At 36.7% G+C, this 20,110-nt stretch overlaps 1 protein-coding gene across 2 annotated transcripts; it reads right to left on the bottom strand.

The window, feature by feature from the left end:
- Positions 1–232: 232 nt before the first annotated feature.
- LOC115918766 (troponin T, cardiac muscle isoforms-like) lies at positions 233–19,836 on the bottom strand. 2 transcript variants are annotated; one of them, XM_030989742.1, is made up of 8 exons: positions 19,619–19,836; positions 13,391–13,455; positions 12,698–12,737; positions 9,209–9,310; positions 7,269–7,451; positions 3,428–3,640; positions 3,190–3,233; positions 2,416–2,675 (listed from the first exon to the last, which is right to left on the bottom strand). In XM_030989742.1, exons 2-8 carry the CDS (start codon positions 13,417–13,419, stop codon positions 2,603–2,605), a joined length of 684 nt encoding a protein of 227 aa, XP_030845602.1. In that variant the 5' UTR covers positions 13,420–13,455; positions 19,619–19,836; the 3' UTR covers positions 2,416–2,602. The 2 variants fall into 2 exon arrangements, with proteins under 2 accessions (XP_030845601.1, XP_030845602.1); XM_030989741.1 differs by lacking the exons at positions 12,698–12,737; positions 13,391–13,455; positions 19,619–19,836 and adding exons at positions 233–1,880; positions 10,909–11,045 and having other exon boundaries at positions 2,603–2,675.
- Positions 19,837–20,110: the final 274 nt, after the last annotated feature.

The raw sequence follows: 20,110 nt of genomic DNA, 5'->3' as shown, positions 1-20,110 counted from the left end.
ATCAAGCTATTCGTCCACTAACCTAGGCTGATTGCTTCATATTTCAAAAGTATAGGAGATAATTATCTCAACTTCATTCTTCCTACATGTTCTAGTGCACATTTTATTCACACTCGTCTACCTTCACGTGTAATGCTTGTCGCACATGAACAGCCATTTCTCTTGCGCCGTTCTAAGACACTGAGACATGCATTGTACAAGACATGTCCAGTCACATTCTTACGGGTACGCATACATCATATTGATTCTTGCGTCAACGTGCGTCAACGTGCATCAACGTGCGTCAAGATGCTGCGTTTGTACCTAAAGACTGCGTCTGGACAAGGTCATGTACATTTTTATACCTGAATCTTTTTGACTGGCGCAATGGAAATACCGATTCGCGTGCGACCAACATTAGGTCTACATAATCTACGCGTGTACACAGGGGCGTTTTCACGAAGTGCATCACTGCAATATTTAACTCATAGCAATCTGCAAAATGCGCTGCGTGTTAAGAAAATGCAGTGATGCATGTGTACGCTGCGATGTATTATATGACACGTTTGGAATGTTTCCATTGTCCCTCACGTCAACCTTGGCAATGTATACCAATGTGGAGCACAACCCCTATAGGATGCGCACAACATAACCCCGGCCCAAGTTATGATGTACGCAGCACTATGAAGATTCGATCCACATAGATATACAATAAGAGACGTTGTGTCAGTGGGAATATCCCTTGAAATTATAGTAATATAAGTTGGCAAGGAAAGGCATAACATCAGTTTTGACAATCAAAGTCCACTAGTTAGTTATTACATTATCGTTTAGCACCACATTGTTTTCTTAGAAAGTAAGACATAGACGAAATGACACAGAGAGGATGGGTGAGAGGGGTGAGAGGAGATAAGTAGTGCTTAAAGGGAGTGACCAAAACAAAATATCAGATAAGAGCTTTTAACTTAAGACAATGAATTAAGGAAATTTAAGTGCTTGTACACGCCAAGCAAATTGCATAATGACAATTCCCGAAAATGATATACGCGCGCAAACTTTAAGCGTTGATTTGTAGTGTTTACATAAACATTACATATCACATTCTATACACACTTCATAAATATAAGCACATTATGTTTTTATCTATCATCTATGCGATACATGATTAAAACTTAGCATCCGTTTCGTATTTGTTGTAAAAACCATGCAATTGAACAGCTAAATTTTTTTTTGGGGGGGATTAAACTGTTGTCAAGTTTTACAATACATGTATAAGTTCGATCTATCCCTATATTACTTTGTATGACACGTTATGATATCTGACATACAACTCCAGCTAAAACATACAACAATGACTTGATGGCTGTTTGGATCCAGAAGGGCATTAACTCTGTTTAGAAGTATATGATTTAACGCCCTTCTGGCTCCAAGATGAAGGATAGTCCATTGTGGAACTAGAGTAGTGCAAAGGATGGCAATAGACATCACCGGTTCCTGTTCCTAGCTTCACTCGATTGTCTTTTTGGTTCATTCCTGAAGTTGAACTATTTCATTTCAGGTTATTGAACTCGATTGATAATCAGGTCCATGTAATGACCTCATTAAAACAAAAATTGAATAACAAATCAAGAGCAGTAATGATGGTAAAAACACATGAAACACTGTATGTATTGACCATACTACAGGCAATATTTACCGTACCAATAGTCATTAATTCAAATTCTATCCGTACTTCAACTGTCTGTTCTTGATTCAAATAAAATTAGTTGGTATGACATGCGTACACCAAACTGCAGTATTCAGACTGGTGTTGTTTCTGTAACTGAGATTCTCCATTCTACCATTGAGATTTAGCAGCAAGATGTTGAACTTGGAGAAGCACCAGTCTATTTCGCTGCTTCCTGAGTATATAGGTAAGAAAGGACATGAGGATTGACACAACTTTAGATTATACTATTTCAGTATTATGTTAAAGACTCATATTAGTGGGCTCTCATGGGGAATTCGACACCATTCGGGTGTTTATCTAATAAAAGGTGTTGTTAATCAATAGGCTTAATAATTAGCCTTCAGTTTTATAGCCAACCTGCCTTACGTAATGCATTCCATTGCCCACCCATCCCCCATATGGAAAGTAATTGTCCTCCATTTCCCTCACCCGAAGACTATACTTTGTCAATCTATTGATCATATATTGAGTGACTAAAACACGACTGTTAAAGACTGGCGTTGATACTGACAACAGGGGCGGCTTTATTGGGCGCTAAGCCGCAGTCACAGCTTGCTTTACTTCCGTCATATTCCCATAAAAATCATTATTTGATTTGCTTGTCACAAAATAATTTTCGAAATTCCTGAATTTGGGATAAATGGTCATCGACTTTATGGCTTAAATGGGGGCAATGATTTCTTTTTCTCTTTTGGAATGGTAGATATTTCCTGCATTAATTCTCACACTTTTGTAAGAATGGAATGCGTATAATTTTGTATAATCGTATAAATGAAAACTAAAGCTTGATTGGACAGATATACAGGTTACTCTTGTACACGAATATTGAGTGACTAAAAGTGGATAGTTTACATAAAACATATTGATATGGAAGACGAAGGATACCATGTTTACCTATTCAGCAACTTCACCGAATGGAAGAGCTATCTTCTTGATCAATCCGTCTGCGCTGTGAGCTGCCTTCACCCTAACATAACAAGGAAAAAGTCGTCATTGGTTAATTTAAACTGTCTATCATTTAAGATACAGCAACTACAGTGTAAATTGCATTTCAGATCCATGAGTTTCCGGGGAATCCCCCGATCATCTTTCCGTCACGTCCCCCAACCTTTACGAGCCCATTTAAGTTCTCATAATGAAGTGCATGCAGTTCATTATTACATGTAACTGACATTTTAACTCTGATGTTTTTACCTAGTAATGGAACTTGTTTAAAAGTGATTAGGAAATCTTAGGCACTCTTACGCTCATATCCATCCGCACATATCATGAGAACAACTTGTTTTTGTTGTAGCTCATTATAACAGAAACAAAGTTTCTACCGCAGCTATTCGCAGATTTAAATTATTTGGAGTCTCCACAAACATTTAATTCAAATTGTGCTCGACCCTGTGAGGAGTGATTTTAAGAATAAGATTATCTGTAATAAACATGATGACAAGAAGCATGTTGCATGAATAAGGAGGATTGCTATAACTTACTTGGCAGCTTGTAAAGCATTGATACGTGTGTTCAGCTCCTTGATCTGTATCGAAAATGAACAAAATAAAAGATAAGAGCCGTATTAAAAAATAAAAAGGGAGGAGTGATCATTATATTACAACCATAATAATGTTTGAGTAACTTTTATTTCATTTTTTATTCACTTCCTATTGTCACAAAATAATTTCTTTTGACACAAAATCTCTTACAGGAACAATGCTACGGATAAATACTTACATCGTATTTCTGTCTCTTTTCTGTCTGTTGGAGATCGAAGAGGTTGCCGAAAGCTTTGACGATCTTAGCGTAGAGGTCACGTGCTGCCTCCTTCATCGCTTCCTCTGACCCTAATGAATCGAGATCTAGGGCCGGGGCACGCTTAGCGAGGGTTTCCTCTTTCTCCTTGGCTAACTCTTCGACTGTCATCCTAGCGAACCTAATACGCTCATCCTAGACGAGAAATAAAAACAAATAGTGTTAGGGTTAGATTAAAGGTATAGACCAGTTTTGGTAAAAAAAAAGAAAATTAATTCTCACAGAATCAAACGAAACTTACACTGAATGTTCAAGATTACAAATAAATGACATGTGCCAAAATTTTTTGGAAGAAAATGTATACTGGCTGAGTAATGAGCATATAAAGACAAGAAAATCAAGGTAGTACTAGCCCCGACACCATGTATGTTGTCCCATATATAGCTTTCTGTGTACAGTGCTTGTTACTTTACCAAGACTCGGCCAAATCTATTATGATTTTGATGACTCCAGAACCTTGCAGTGCACACCAATACTTACATGCTACATGATCAACTGTTTCTGATCCATTCCACACCTTTTTTTCACAATGCAATCGCATTACCAGAACTGGAGTTTATCTTTAAAGGTATAGACCAATTTGGAAACGCCCCCTCAAAGATGAAATGGAAGCTTTTATTACCAATTATCATATCGATCCGGCCTCGATGTGATCGCGAATGCACTTCAACGTTGAACATTCATTTGGGCATATATTTCTGCTTTTTTGCGAATTTAGGTTGAAATATTGCCATATAAACCTCTAAAGGCAATATTTAAACACTATTGAATGGATATTTGCACCCAAAACCCTTAAACCGCAATGTTACAACTACCGTTCTTTATATTTAAGTGAAAAGTGTAGCAACAAATTTTGTTCAAGTTAGAGCTCTATAAACAGTTAACAACTAAATTATTCATACCCCCTTGTAAATATTATGTTTTTGTTTCGTAAATCAATAATGAAAATTGCACATACTGAATCAGGGCCTTTGTTGAATACTTTTATATTGTAGATGTAAGCTTTATACTATGTCACATTCTCAAGAAACAAAATAACTTTAAGTTATTCTTGACTATCCAAACGTTTGCCCGAGGTTTCGCTACACTTTCATATAGTCGAATCGATGGCAATACAAATTTATTAATATCCCATACACTGTTCTTAAAATAAACACTCTTTTCGATGACACCTAAACCTGCTCAAAGTAAAGATAGTGTAAAATCAGTTGTGTTTAAATCAAGAGATACACATGATAGCCTATCATACAAGGTGGATAACACATATATTATTACCGGGGTTCTGAAGACAAACCTTCTTCAATTGAAATACATTGGTAAACGAATCAAAGTAATATAGAGTACCGAAGATGTGACGTCACAAAAATCTATTTTGAGAATTTCTCATTTTTTTCTTCATTTTCCGAAAGAGCATACAAAATAATGTCCAAATGTCGAAAATCAATTGAATATGTTGAGTATTGGCTGAGATATGACCATCTGAATGATTATATTTCCTATAGGAACTCAGTGTTATTTGCTCTGGCTCATAATGAGCCAGAGCATATAACACTGAGTTCCTATAGGACATCTATTTATTCAGATGGTCATATCTCAGCCAATACTCAACATATTCAATTGGTTTTCGATATTATTTTTGATGCTCTTTCGGAAAATGAGAAATTCTCAAAATAGATTTTTGATAACGTCACACTTCATCACTCTATATCATTCCTTGAAACCTAAATTATCTGTGCATGTCATGTGAAGTGTTTTTATTGTGATAGTAATGTTATAGGCCCATATTGGTCGCGCTTTATATAATACACTCTGTACATTCATCGAAACCAAATGTTGTTAATATCAAAAGAGAGCGATCTTGATGTCTATGTTATTATATAAATAAATTCGACTTTGAATTCAAAAGTATTTTAAAAAGTAAAGTTGATTGTGTTTCATTGCTAAAAGGGCGTTGTCAACGGTGGATTCATGATTCATGTACACTTGGTATGGGGATAAATGTGTCTAAAGAATATGCAATATCGAAATAAGGGGAAATCCTTTCAACTTATGAAGCGGCTACAAAAAGCCTATCTCTAAATTTGAACGAATTAAATTAGCTACCAAAAGATAATTCCATTTTCTATCTGAGGGAGACATGAATACGTGTCTCCCAGAGCCATCTACACACAGAGTTTGGCCAACTTGGATTCACAGGGTCACAACGTGGCTTATATTCTTTTGTTTTGTGCTTGCCCAACAAAGCAGTAGTCGCCACATTGTGTCCAGCTCTTTGGTAAGGCATTAATCCTCATTACCAGGTTCATCGGAGAGGACCTAAAGCCATCGGCCGTCTGGTTGCTTACTTACAATCTTTTATGCTTTCTTAGCAGTCAGGTAAAAAAAACAAAAACAAAACTAGATTTGTAATACTTGTTTGGAACAAGTATAGGTGGGCTGATCCAACAAAAAATTGAGACAAAATAAAGGGCACATTTGAGATATCTTATTGTCTCAGCTACAACATACTCGAAGTTCAGCGTAAACAAAGCTAAACGACGTAGATATTGCTCGCGAAAGACGAAAATGTATTATCCAGTTTTGAGAAAAAGTCATGTCCTATAGAGAATACACGCAAAATGTGAAAAATTGACATGCGTCCTTTAATCGCAAAAATACGCCATGATGCCTTTGTCAAAATGAAAAATAATAGCAACTGCATTTGTAGAAAATTGTCTCAGCTAGATCATATCAAAATTTGAAAGAAAATCGATCAATATTTACAGAGATACAATCAATTTTCCATAAATATGCTGACGTCATAATATGCAAATTGGAATTTTCAGTTCGGAGGCCATTATGATGAGGTCATGAGTTAATTGAGGGTCAAATGAGACATGAAATCATATCCCGATTCATACTCTATCAGAATTTGACCCAAAAATTGGGGTCATCTCGCATCCTAAAGAGCTACAATGGATCTTGTATAGGCATATTTTTGCCCATATATGCTATGTATTACAAGAGCTCGCGCGCACGGAAATTTATATTAAACATGTTAAACGGTCGATCATTCCATTATTAATAGTCATAAAGAGACAAACATGGTATCAATTAGTTTGTAAAAATATGTGGAATATTATGAAAGAAAAAAAATGGCGATTCTATGTTGTGTAATAGTTTTACGCGCGAAAAACGCGCGCGCATGCGCGTGTGTGTGATTTTTTTATAAAATGCTTAGAATGGCCTAAAACGTATGCACAATGATTTTGAGACGTTTTTGAGCTTTTTCAAAATGTTGCGCGCGCATTGACGCGCGGACGTACGCGCACGCGCTTGTTATTTGACCTGAAATTGACCGGACGGATATTGACCTTGATCATGATAAATATGAATGAGAAATATCTTTTGGTTTTGAAGATATGATCATGAGTTGATTTTCATAAAATTTTACAAAATGGCGCCTAGATGACGTCATCAGTGAAGGTCGATGTTGAAAACGTATTGTGCTTTGTACATATGCCTATACATATGTGTGCCAAATTTCAAGGCATTTGATTGAGCCATTTCCAAGTTATCTTGCCAACAAAAAAGTGGTTAGAAATAAGAAAAATATATAATAAATAAATAATAAAGGCAATTCTAACGAAATTATAAGGTGGTCTGTACGTTATACAGCCCACCTGAAAAAACAACCAAGCTCGAACCCGGTTGGCCAAACTCTGTGTATATATGGCTGTGGTGTCTCCTCCCGGTTAGGAATACGTGTTATTTGGAATCTCACCTGGACAGTATTCTTGTAGGCGAGGGGGTTCCTCATAGCACGTTGTCTTTCTTCTCTTTCTATTTTCTTCTGCTCTCTCATTCTGATCAGTCTTTCATTCTCCTCTTGTCGCCGTTTCTTTCGGTCCTCTTCGTTCTTCTTGATCCTGTCCAACCACATAGCTTGTTCATTCTTCCTCTCCAACTGGTAAGAAATTATGTTTGGTTAAAGTAATACGATAAGAATTGGCATGTGTATATTGTTCCTTTATACACCTTATACAGTTGAGCCCCTACTTCATTATAAATATTATAAACACAATTGCTAAAATAAAGTATACTAGATATGCTCGTTTGTACTTTTCCCTTTGATATAGATTTTTAAAATATTTGTTATAGAATCTGTCAACACTTAAAGAGAAGATTCATTGATTTATAAAAATAACTTTAATGTCATTAACGCTTAGATATAGCCCCGACATAGCACCTGAAAAGCTCTCCGGTCGCTGCTGAGATATGACGTCAAATGTTGAACATGATGTGCACAAGCAGACGATGTCTCATGACATCTCACACAATTTCAGTGCCTGTTTTGTCATCTTTTCTTAGTTCAGTTATTTCTCTTACTTCAATACCCTCAGGCGAAATGTTTGATCTATTGCCTCACTCTAAACCCCGTGCGTGGTATTATTGGGATGAAAAATGCAAGAAAAAAAAGAAGAAAAAGGAATCTGTCGCTTGTAAACAAAATAAGACGCCATTGTAATTTCAGCTGCATACACCGCGGCATGTTCGGCATTTAAAAAAAAAATGTTCATTAACCCCTATCCTGTGTATTTAGTTTTCAGAATGGGGGTCATATCCCTTTTTAAATGGTGTAAAATCCCATCACATTTATATACACTAAACTTTGAGAAATAAAAGCATTGCAATTATGTTCATTCTTTATGGGATGTCGTCTGCTTGGGCAGGGATGGTTCATATTGTGACGGCATTAAAACATCGTTATTTTCCGGCGAATCTCTCGCATATCCCAGATGCTATGGAGGTTGTTTTATTTGTATATTTATAAATCATCCGGTATGTAGTTGACCTAGAACTTGCACGATGGCCATCTGTTAGCTTACCAGTTTCTAGTAATACACTATTTGCCATATTTGTGATTTTCTATGAATCCGCACTTTAAATGTCTGGAATGGTATGTAGAGCCGTTTTATTGCTTTGTGACAATTTACATTCAACAAAAATGTAATTAAATTGCAATAATATAGTTGGGAGAATTAAGGAATCGATTAGATCAGTATTTTCCCGAATTTGTATGATTAAAAATGGTTTGTTTTCACCCAAATTGTCAGATCATCTTTAATTGTACATCTAGCATTGACGTCACTACCTTAGCACCACTATCTCTCATCTGAACAATGTTACCAAATCCTTTTAACACACGGAATGACAGATTCTCATTTTGTCACTAATTTGTCGCACTTTCTCACGGAAACTTAATTGAAAAGGATTCGAGATACCCGCTACGACTTTTTGAGTATTGTCAGATAAAATTTGTCGCACGAATATTTGCAACATTTTATAAATTCCAGCGACATGAAAGCAAAGCCATGCGACTCACGCGAGGAAATTGAGAACCCCTGCGAACGTTTCGAGATATTTTGGAAATTCTATCTTTCGCAGCCCAGTGATATAGGAGCTTAAAAAGATTGCGCCACAAGTGATCCAAATTATTTGTCTGAAAACATTCATAACCCGATATCTATGACGTCATAAAGCCACAAGTAAAAATCGCATCATCTACCAAACTGAAATCTCACCGTCAAGAGCTTCAACAAATACGAGCAAGAACAATTACCTCGACAGCAGAATGCTAAATGCGACTAAAATGTAGAGTAATTGTTGATTGGTTTATGATGGACTGCCATGGTCTAAGCAGAATGAGAGGTGTTTACTTACACGGTGCTTCTTTAGAGCAGCGATCTCCTCGTCGTACTTCTCGATGACTAACCTCACCATCTTCAGAGCCTGGATGATCTCCTGCTTGAATTCTTGTCTCTTCTATCACATGACAACACAAACAATCAAACATAGACACTCACGTGACAATCACGTGCATGGGTGTCGATCCGTAACTGATACCTATTCATCAGGGGGGGGGGATGATCTATTCATTCATCCCCCCTGATGAATAGGTATTACGTAAGGATCGACACCCATGATCACGTGACATTCATGTGACATTCACGTGACCACATTATTAACAAATGTTATCTGTATAATCGATATACCGCACCGTGACATTCAGTCATAGACGGCACATTCTGTGATACACAGGTGGAAGTGTATTTCTCAAGAGGAGTTTTCAAGAGGAGTATTCATGAAGCACCTCCATCGGTTTGGCAGTGATTATCCTAAAATGCACAAAAGATGGACATTTCCATGTTTAAAAGATCTGTGGATAATTGGGGTGACCGGTACCTATTAAAGCTGACTACGAACCGGGGCCCGTTTCATAAAACTTTTTTCAATAACAAAGGCTAAATTTCTATGACAAATTTGCTCTCAGCCAATCAGATGCCATGATTTCAGTAGCTTATAACAGTAGCTTGTAACTTGTTATTGATATCAAGTTATATGAAACAGGGCCCTGGTCTATTGGGACAATCCAAATTTTAAAACTGCAAAAAGTTGACGGGTGACAAAATGCAAATTACAGGTTTAGACAGGGGATAAAATTATTCATAATTAGATGATTAAAACTGCAATAGAAATGTAAGCATAGTTAGGGGCAGACCGGTGGGACTTTTAGATAAATTTCAGCGTACTTCAGTTTGATATAATAAAAATAATAAATTACATTTATAAAGCGCTTAATACAAGGTTTCTTATGATTCTTAAACCAAGTCCGCCCCAGACCCAAAAGGATTTGGGTTAAAGATGACATACAACCATGGCAACTGAATAAAAACAAAGAACATGTTACACCGTCACGTGACAAAGGAAGATGAGTTAATGAGCCCATTATTATGCAAATTAACTATATTGAGTTATCAAATCCATTTTGAGAAATTGAAATTCACTCGAGGATTCATGTCATGCATTTGAGCATGATGCAGTGTTTCATGCAGTCACTACACTATTCTACGGTGGAGGAAAGAGAAAGGGGTAGGTGGCGTGAGGTTAGATATGTTTGCGCAATAATAGCATTACAAAACTCTTCTCTACATATGTGGAAATTCTTTCCTTGACACAAGGTAATTTTCTTTTCTTGGAGGCTAGATATTCAGATCTTATCTAACCTTACCTGTGAGTTAAGGAAGGATTTTGTTTTTGTTTTTTGTTTATTAGTATTTGGTATTGTTTTATTCAAATGCAATTTATTTTCTATGAGCATTGTATCCTCAGTGATTTTAAAGGTATTTGTTGAGCATTTTCTAAGTGTGCCATACAGAAATTTTGTGCAACAAGCTCAGATTTATTTAGTGATTTCCAGTTTATGTTCCAGACAATCTGCCAATTGCCTGAAACACAAGAGAACTGAAGGAAAAGGAAAAGAATGACGGGCAAGCTGCTTTTTTTTGAGTGAAAATAAAAACTCAAGATCCGATAAATATGGTGAGAACAGCAAAGTACTTACAAAGATTGTAAGTACTTACAAAAATTGAAACTACTTTGCCTGCCTCGACGTCATACTGTGCCAGTAAGTCCTTGATTTGCTTGAGAGATTCTCTCGCCCCGAGCTTCATCTTTTCTTTCTTCTTCTTCTGTCACGTGACAACATAGAACATGGACAACATCACGTGACACAACGTCACGTGATGGATGTTAACAATTAGAACGTTGTGGCGACAAACATGAACTCCCAGCGCACGATGTATAAATACAGTTAAGACTCGTCAAAAGGGTCGTTATTTTTTTATAGTCTACTAGATTACATTAAAAAGAAACATGCTCGACAAAAACTGTTTAACTATTAGCGTGCTGGTTATTAAAAAAATGCCTGTTTGTTATCAAAAAGATAGTACAGAATTAAGAAATCAAAGAAAACATTTTTTGTGTGGATTTATTCGCATATAACATAGGAGGATGAAATTCATTTACTGAGGACAAACAGTCCCAACATTTTTATATATATATATAGAGAACATATATTTGCATAAATTCGTACGAGCTCAATGTCAGTACATCATTATATTTATCGATTTTGTTGACCAAGTTAGGGTGAGCGTGGAGGCTAACATTCAGGGGATAATTTTAGTCCCAATCGGCCAGTGACTGTCTGAAATAGAGCCAGACTTTAATTCCATGTTTTAGTTTTCACTTCTAGCGTGACTGTTGTACCTGATGTTTATTAGTGATTTGATAAAACACACATGGCTACTATGAGGTGGGGATAGGGTACTCAACCTACATCTAACTAGTGAATCAAATCAATGTTACTGGTATTAATGATACGACAGAGTACATCCGTGGACCTGTTGGCTACACATGCACGTAGTATAGTCGACCTAGCCATGGGATGCCCTGTGTATAACGAGAATAATATAATGCTGTTCGTTTTATGAAAAAAGTACTAGTAAAAATATATTGATATCAAATTATTACGAATATTGTACTCACACAAGATGTTAATATTAATTGTTCTATGATATCAATAAATTATATTTCATTTGTATTTCAAATTAGCTTCTGAAATTGTTGTCTATAATAAGTATTTGATAAATAAATCAATCTATTATTTAGAAGGCGCCAAACGTTCTTGAGGAATCATAATTCGTTAGTGATACTGCTTTCTCGGCCATTAATTCCTTAAATTAGATTTTTTTTTTGGATTAAAAAAAAGGCATAGCTCAGTAGCAAGAATAGGCCATTTTTCGTAACGTCTGTTTAAGTGACTCGATACGAATCATTTCATAAACCTGTTATGTATACTTGTATTTCAATGGTCAGAATGCAAATTACATAATGACGTGTTGCCAGGTGGGACAAGTTACAATGTTAGTGTAACCTAGCAACAACCAATGTATGTCATTCGCATTCTTGGCTATGAAAATACAAATATTCGTACACAGGCGAAAATCGTGAAATAGAAAAATGCAGGTTTTAAACATTAATTTTCAAAATGTCGCACGTATCTTCACCATTTTACTTCCACGACTTAAATAACATTATTTTATAAAAAGAAATAAAAGTCCAGAACCCTAGTAAGTCGCTAACATGTACATGTATAGTACCAAATAACATCAATAAGAGATTATTAGTTGAACATTTGATCTTTGTTTGACCTTGTTTATTTAACAAGAGCTATTACTCTCCCATGTGTATAGACGCCTGGGTTCAAATTATCGCAAGATGACGAGGATGTTTTTTTCTTCATTTCTTTCAAGTTACTACTACAGAGTATTGAAAGCGACCAGAGAAAGGAAAGAAAAGTAAAATACGAACCTTCTCTTCAATTGCTGTCTTTTCATCCTCCGTCAGAGTGCTATTGTCATGGTACAAAATAATATACAAATGATTTTAGTAGGTATATAATAATAATAATAATAGTTCGTTCTGATAATTATATAGCGCTTTTCAGGACCGCAGGCCCTCTTAAAGCACACAATGTTTGCACATTCTCCACTCCTAGGGAGCATTCCAGCCAGGCGTCATTTTTACAAGCCTATACTTGCTAATCTAAGCACATTAGCTTTCGCATCCTACCGGATACCCATTTAACACCTGGGTGGAGAGTGGCAAATGTAGATCAATGTCTTGCCAAAGGACATTAGTGCCGCAGCGGGACTTAAACTGCGGACCTTGCGATTCACAGTCCGGTCACATATCAACTCGGCCACGACACCTCTACCAATATATACATGTATATTTTTGTCGTCACTTGTATGCTTCTTAATTTTCCATTAATGACCATGCACAGTATGAATCATTCAAGATTAAGGGAAACAAAGTTCACTACGTCATAATTCACAATTAGAGAACAATGGGAGCGGGCACCAAATGAATTATTAACTATGATTATAACAATGCTAAGCCAGTCGAAATAAATGTAATGAAGTCAAAGATATATGGCGAAAAATTGGCAATACAAAATAATGTTTTGAAAGTTGTTAAGTATGACTAGAAGAACAGACTTACTGCTCTCCTTCCTGATCTTGATCCGCCATGTTTGAAGTCTATCAATTTCCTCAATTCAGTTAAACCTGAGAACAAAGAAGATAAAAAATGTACTATTTATATTGAGGCTAAAATGCATATTATGAATAATAGTATATAACGTCGCTGTTTTCACGAAGTGACGGTAGTGAAAAAAAATTGCATTCACTTTGCGTTACGATTTTCCTCTCTACCGTCACTTCGTGAAAACAAGGACGATAATGCTTACCCATAACTCACCGTGGGAATGATTAATCAAGAGTTACGTAACAGATTTCAATCATGAAAGTTGATTCACTTGCTTGACTCTTCTTGATTTTAATCAGTCAGCGACTAAACACGGCATCTCATTAGCAGATAGAAAGAGGGAGAGAGAGAGATGATGATAACTACTACGTCGACAATGAAAACGAATCTGTATACCTGTTTCAATGACTGGTAGTGTATCAAAAAACACTCGGCACATGCTGAAAGCCGCAAACAAACTGATATACTTTCAATATCTAGATGCTGATATAAACATTACTTTCATACAGGGATGGGCCAACGATTTATCAAAACAAAACAACACAAAATAGCTATCTTTCTCTCTCATCACAGCTAACATATTTCCGTTTTTCCCTGGGGTATTTCTTTAGATTCCTTGCGATGTAAATAGAACAGACCGCTTCACTGAAATAGAAATAAGATCCCGTTTGGTCTGGGAGTAGAAGACATCAATCATCGACTGTCTGCCTGGCAATCCACATGATCTCCGTACTTCATCTTGACTTCATATCACATATGGCATAGTACAATTCACCCGCAAATAACCTGAGGTTATCTTCTGCTCGATGTGAAGTAGATAACATTAAGTGTTTCGTTCGTATGTGTTCATAAATGTTATGGGAGTGTATAACATATTCATCAAAACCATTCGGGTGTTCCACGCAATCCTTTCCCAGTCTAATTAGTTATTTTATTTCCTCTGAGATTATATAATATTTACAAATTTAATATCCGAATATTCGACTTAACATTAATAAAAAAAAACTGACAAAAGCAACCATGATGTTTTAAAATTTATTGAATCTAGCTCTTGTATTTTCCTTGATTATCACAGTTTGAACATAAAGGACTGGTGGGTGTATCATGAATAATGATATTAATATTAAGAGTGATTACATCAGCTGAAAATGCCCCCCCCCCCCTTTATGAAGTCTATATACTTCATATATATTCCATGATATGCTTACACAATTAGTATGGAATAAACCATTAAACAATAATAGTGAAATTCCCTTTATGTAACATATAATTCTGACTGATTTTATGATTTGAGGAAGAAAAAAAACATCGGTATTCTCAAAGGGTCGTATACATTTAAAGTCTTTCGTATGAATGTTGTTAGTCAAAGACTGAATGAATGATATTTTCAATGATCATTGTCATTACCAAGCAGCTAAACATAAGCAACCCTGATGTACTGTATGACCACAACCAACTCCTACAGTCAATACTAAAGGGACTTTGTGCTATACACACACGCCATTTTGGACGTTTATTTTCGTCACATAATCTCTATTAGATTGTCCTATTACATTCCACTTCTCTCCTACGCCCATCCCGCTTTAGTCATTGTTAGCGTGTGTGAGAAACAAACCTGTATTAGCTACATACAATTCCTAAAGCATCCATTATGTCAACATTTGACACGCTGAAAGATCTTCTGATTATTGATGAACTATTTAAAGAATTAAAAGCTAATACAAAACCAACCTTATTTCCAGGCTCCAATGTAACGGGAATCGTTGTACAATAACATGCAATACATTGTAACAATATTGTTCTCATTCTGCAAACATAGTCATTTTGTTTTATGAAAATGCAGTTCTCCGGATCTGTCTTCCTTGAGTTTCAAAACACAGCAAAATATTATTGAATGAAAATCTTTTAAACCCTAGCGTGCCTAGGTAGAGCCTCTATCATGACGAAGGTTGTTTGATACCTCAAACATGCTTGAAATATCGCCGTTACTTCACATGAGTTATGAATACATGCTTGCATGTTCATTTCACCGACTGTTCGTGCATATTTGATTTACTCATGGAAATGGCGCAAATAAAGGAATTAATATTGATCGTTTGACTTATTGTATTGCTCTGAGACAATAAAATTCCACGATTTCTGTAGCTTATACTCATAGCAATTGTAGCGGTAAATTGGCTCATGAATTTATAGCTTATTCATGCAAGTACAGTGGTTTTGTTAGATTTGGCTAATAAGACAAAAGACTAATCGTATTACAATTTCTTACATTTTGCACATTGATCTACTGTTGCTGCCTAAGGCATTTACTAAGACATCACACATATTATAACCAAACCTTCTAGTTCCCCCCCCCCCGCAGACCCTGCCCAATATGATCCATGTCTACACCCCTGTGATATGAACGACTGATTGCATTGATAAGACACCACATAGGGGTCCTTTCCCTGGGGGTGACGTACTGCGCAGCACCCTATGCGCATCACCTAATTAGGGAGTGCCGCACAGCGACACACTACGTGTGCATTACTGCTGGATGGGAGTGCATTGCAATGCGTTCGCATCTACCCTAGACAAGCTACTATGGAGGCACAGCAGGATCATTGATTATAGACTACCATGTGCATACGCCATTCGTCTTACATTTCACTATGTCTGGTTAGTCAAATGTTTTTAAAGCACCGTTTATCGGAATCTTGTTATATTAATTTTTCACAAGGTTGATACAACGCTATATTTCAATTCATACAGGCTTATAAATAAAACCATTTCTACGGACATTGTTTATCTATTGGTGTCATAATACCATCTCAATCAATGAGTAAGCTCTGAAAATTCGTTTCTTTTTGTCTTTTTGTCTTGGGTGCGTGTGTGTGTATTGGGGGGGGGGGGGTGTACGTCATCTTCCCCCTTCCGTTGATACACCTCTTATATAAACAAGAAGTCAATATTTCTTCGCACTACAGACGAAGTGTGTCGTACAATTCAAGGTTTTATTACCAATGGCGTAGCTACCGGGGGCACGAGGGCACTTGCCCCCATTCGACCCTTAAAAAGGTAAGTAAAAACGGCTAGAGGGGTACACAACGTAATAAATGAAATGATACGACACTCTACAACCCTCACTCGATGACATTGTTTTCTGACATTTCACCCACCTATTACGATTGGTGCACATGCCAGCCTCCTCCCCCCCTCATATGTGGTGTCTCCCGTAAAGGGTACTTTTTGTCGAGCCCGTCATTCAGGGGCGTAGACAACGGGGGGGGGGGGGGGGATGAGGGGGATGCATCCCCCCCACCTCACAAGGTGGGGGGGGGGGGATGGCATGTACAATCATCCCCCCCAGGTTTTGGGGAATGATATTTGCTTACTTAATAAGTTATAATGATGATAATAATAGTAATAATAATAATGATAACAATTATAATATTAATAATAATAATAATTATGATGATGATAATAATAATCCTCATCATTATTGTAATTGTGTTTATTGTTATTAGCCGCATTCACAAGGTGAAAGCCAATTCAGACGGTAAGAAAAAGAAAATCTTACAAGTATTTTGTGGTTATCTTGTGGTTTGGAAACCACAAGATAACCACAAGATTAAACAGGTGCGGATCTACGGGGGAGGTTTAGGGGGTTTAAACCCCCCTTGGGCGGCCCAAAAAACAAAAAAAAAAAAAAGGGAAAAAAAAAAAAAAAAAAAAAAAAGAAAGAAAAAAGAACGCACGCTGGAGAGAAACCCTTTCAAGTGCAAATATTGTGAGAAGATATTCAACTCATCTGGTAACTTAACCAAACACATGATAACTCTGGATATAACTGTGTATTTAACTGTTACTTGATTTAAAAAGACGTTATCATGCACTGCTTTTTATGGTCTCCATTGTGTTAATAGATGCCAGGAAAACATCACTTACGGGGTTCAAATAAACACCCCCAAAAAAAATCGGCTCGCCGCTTCGCGGCTCGTGGACGATGCTCCGCATCGTCATTATTTTGGTCACCCCCCCCTTAGCAAAAAGCTAGATCCGTCCCTGAGTCATCCCCCCCAGGTGTACAAACCTGTCTACGCCACTGCCGTCATTGAATTTCATACCGGAGATAGGGGTGCGTTCAAAAAGAGGGAACATGCATATGCGTACCATAAATAATACTGAGTATGGGGGGGGGGGGGGGGCGTACTCATGACACCACTACCTTTCCTTCCCCACCCTCGTCTCCTATAGCTAGTCCCCCTACACCAGTTGTTATCAGACGTATAATTAAATGAGAATTGAGGTGTTATTCGGTTACACATACATTCATCATAGGGCTGCCAAACATCCTGGACTACCCGGGCGTTCACATTATCTTCTCGGTACAAAATGTTCTCGGTGTACATCGGTTTTTGTAATGTAAACGTGTCCTAATGGAACGTGTGCCGAACACAAAGTATACTAGCTAGTGAGCATACGTTTGAGCTATGTTCTCGACCTACGTCTCCGGAACATAGTTATAACGTGTGCCGAGAACATTTCCTTTGCAAGCATGATGTTAACGTGTGGCGAGAACATTGTGTGTCGAGAACATTACATTTTAAGGCCGAGAACATTTTATGCCGAGCCGATCCTACAATCTGACAGCGCTGTATGACTGTTCGATAATTAAGTGCGCGTGCGCGTGTGCGTGTGTGTGTATGCGAGTGCTTAAATGAAATAATAGAAATGGAGTAACTGTCAGTTTTCTAGTTTGATGTTCATATTTCAATAAACGATAATTCCTGTGATTCGTTAAAATTTATGTATACAGAAGAAAACATTCTTTGGTAAAAGATATTGGCCTAAACAACAAAACAATCTCAATTTATTTCTTTTTTAAAACAGGTAAACAATATAGTAAAAAAAAAAATGAATAGAAAATTGGAAATGGAAATGTATTTAGGCCTATACTTCCACACCATACTAAGATAATCAATAGCTTCAGTCTGTGTTTTGATGAATTACTTTGTTTCCAAACATTTATCGATTTAATCTTATTTGCGAAAAGTCTTATAAATTAGTCTTCATGTCTTCAAATCCATTATTGTGGATTTGATTTTGAAATTTCGTTTCAATTGTGTACACAGATATATACAACAAGTCTTCATTTGATTTCTGCCCGACATTGTCTGTTTCAACGTTGCCAGTTCTTTGTACGAATTTTTTCGACAGTGCTTATCGTGATTTATTGGACGTATTGGTATGTGTATTTTTGTCATTAAACAACAAAGTCCACTTCAATCTGATGAAACATATAATGATAATTAGTGATAAGTTTATTAAAACCATTACCTATTTTCATTGTTTTTTAAAACTTTTTTGGGGAAAGAAAATCATAGCTGAGGGATAAGGGAGACATATGGCGGTAGACGCACATAACATATCACACATCTTGGAAAATAGGGAAGCGTATTACTTTCTATAAAATGAGCCATTGTTTTTTGGTTAATTTTGCAAGATTATTGTTATCTCAGGTTCAAAAATCAATTAAAAACTGAAATAGCTTCTACTAGAACAAAAGTTTATATCAGCCAAGAATGATTAAAGAAAGTGTGTTTATCAAACAGGCCTTTGTTTGGAAAGAAGACATTTCTAAAAACAAATTTTCAAGTATCGATCAACAAATGTCTAAATCAAAGCAAATAAAAATCAATACAAATTGTTACCTTATTTTTGTATATAATAAGACTCGAAAACATATATTGTGATAATTTCTTAATTGCATTCTAAAATTAATTGCAATACTAACTTGATCACTCATGCCTTCTTCTCAGATTAATGGGATATTACTCTCCTTTCCACATACATAAACAGGTCATATTATACCAAACTGAATATTAGTGAACGGAGTCGGAGACGAAAATTGAACTTCTAGAATAATTAATTCGCAAGGAACCTTTCTAAAATCGAAGGCAACGTTATGTATTAACTAGAAGAGTAAACAAAAAGAGAAAAGATGAAGTGCTGAAATATAATACGTCATGCAGAAATTCATGCATCAGCCTTACTCGTCCAGCAGAGGCACAGAATATTGCGGCGAACCTATCAACACACGAATTAACAATGTCTCTGACCAACTTCTTACCCAATACCAAACGTTACGAAACCGTGCGTGACGTAAAATCACCCAAATTCATAGAGCAGGCCGGTACTTACGATCAAGGACGGATAGATTGACAGAGAAGCTGGGTAGTAACCGCGGGAAAGCTGGGTAAAAAGCGCGGGAAAAGCTGGAATAGCCGCCTGTGATCTTCTCAGTGTGCTCGCCGCGTTGATCAGGGAGTACGTGCACTACTTTAACCGTTAAGTGTTTGGGGGGCAAAGGCATCACCATCACACTAGATAACTAGGATACCTTGCATACCTGGACCTGAATGTGATAGGGGTTGGTTTCACTAGAAGATGGCAGCCATAATATCTATACTAAGCCTGTATGCAATGTGTTCCCTTACTTACTATACCTTGCATACCTGGACCTGAATGTGATAGGGGTCGGTTTCACGAGAAGACGGGAATCATAATATTTATACTAAGCATTTATGCAATGTGTTCCCTTACATGTTGACTATACACAAGATACATTAAGTATTAACTTAAATAATAATACCGGAACTTTAATGAGTTTCGAGAGAAACTAGTTTATATCAA

This window comes from Strongylocentrotus purpuratus, unplaced genomic scaffold (genome assembly GCF_000002235.5).
Source record: "Strongylocentrotus purpuratus isolate Spur 01 unplaced genomic scaffold, Spur_5.0 spur5_scaffold_18, whole genome shotgun sequence".
NCBI classification, from domain to species: Eukaryota; Metazoa; Echinodermata; class Echinoidea; order Camarodonta; family Strongylocentrotidae; genus Strongylocentrotus; species Strongylocentrotus purpuratus.
This window is presented reverse-complemented; position numbering and strand designations above follow the sequence as displayed.

Coding starts and splice junctions, on each gene's coding strand:
- LOC115918766 (XM_030989741.1), bottom strand. CDS start 10,998: ATGAAGCTCGGGGCGAGAGAATCTCTCAAGCAAATCAAGGACTTACTG. Junction 3,641..7,268: donor CCTACAAGAATACTGTCCAG/GTGAGATTCCAA, acceptor TTTCTCGTCTAG/GATGAGCGTATTAGGTTCGC. Junction 2,676..3,189: donor AATGCTTTACAAGCTGCCAA/GTAAGTTATAGC, acceptor TTGTTATGTTAG/GGTGAAGGCAGCTCACAGCG.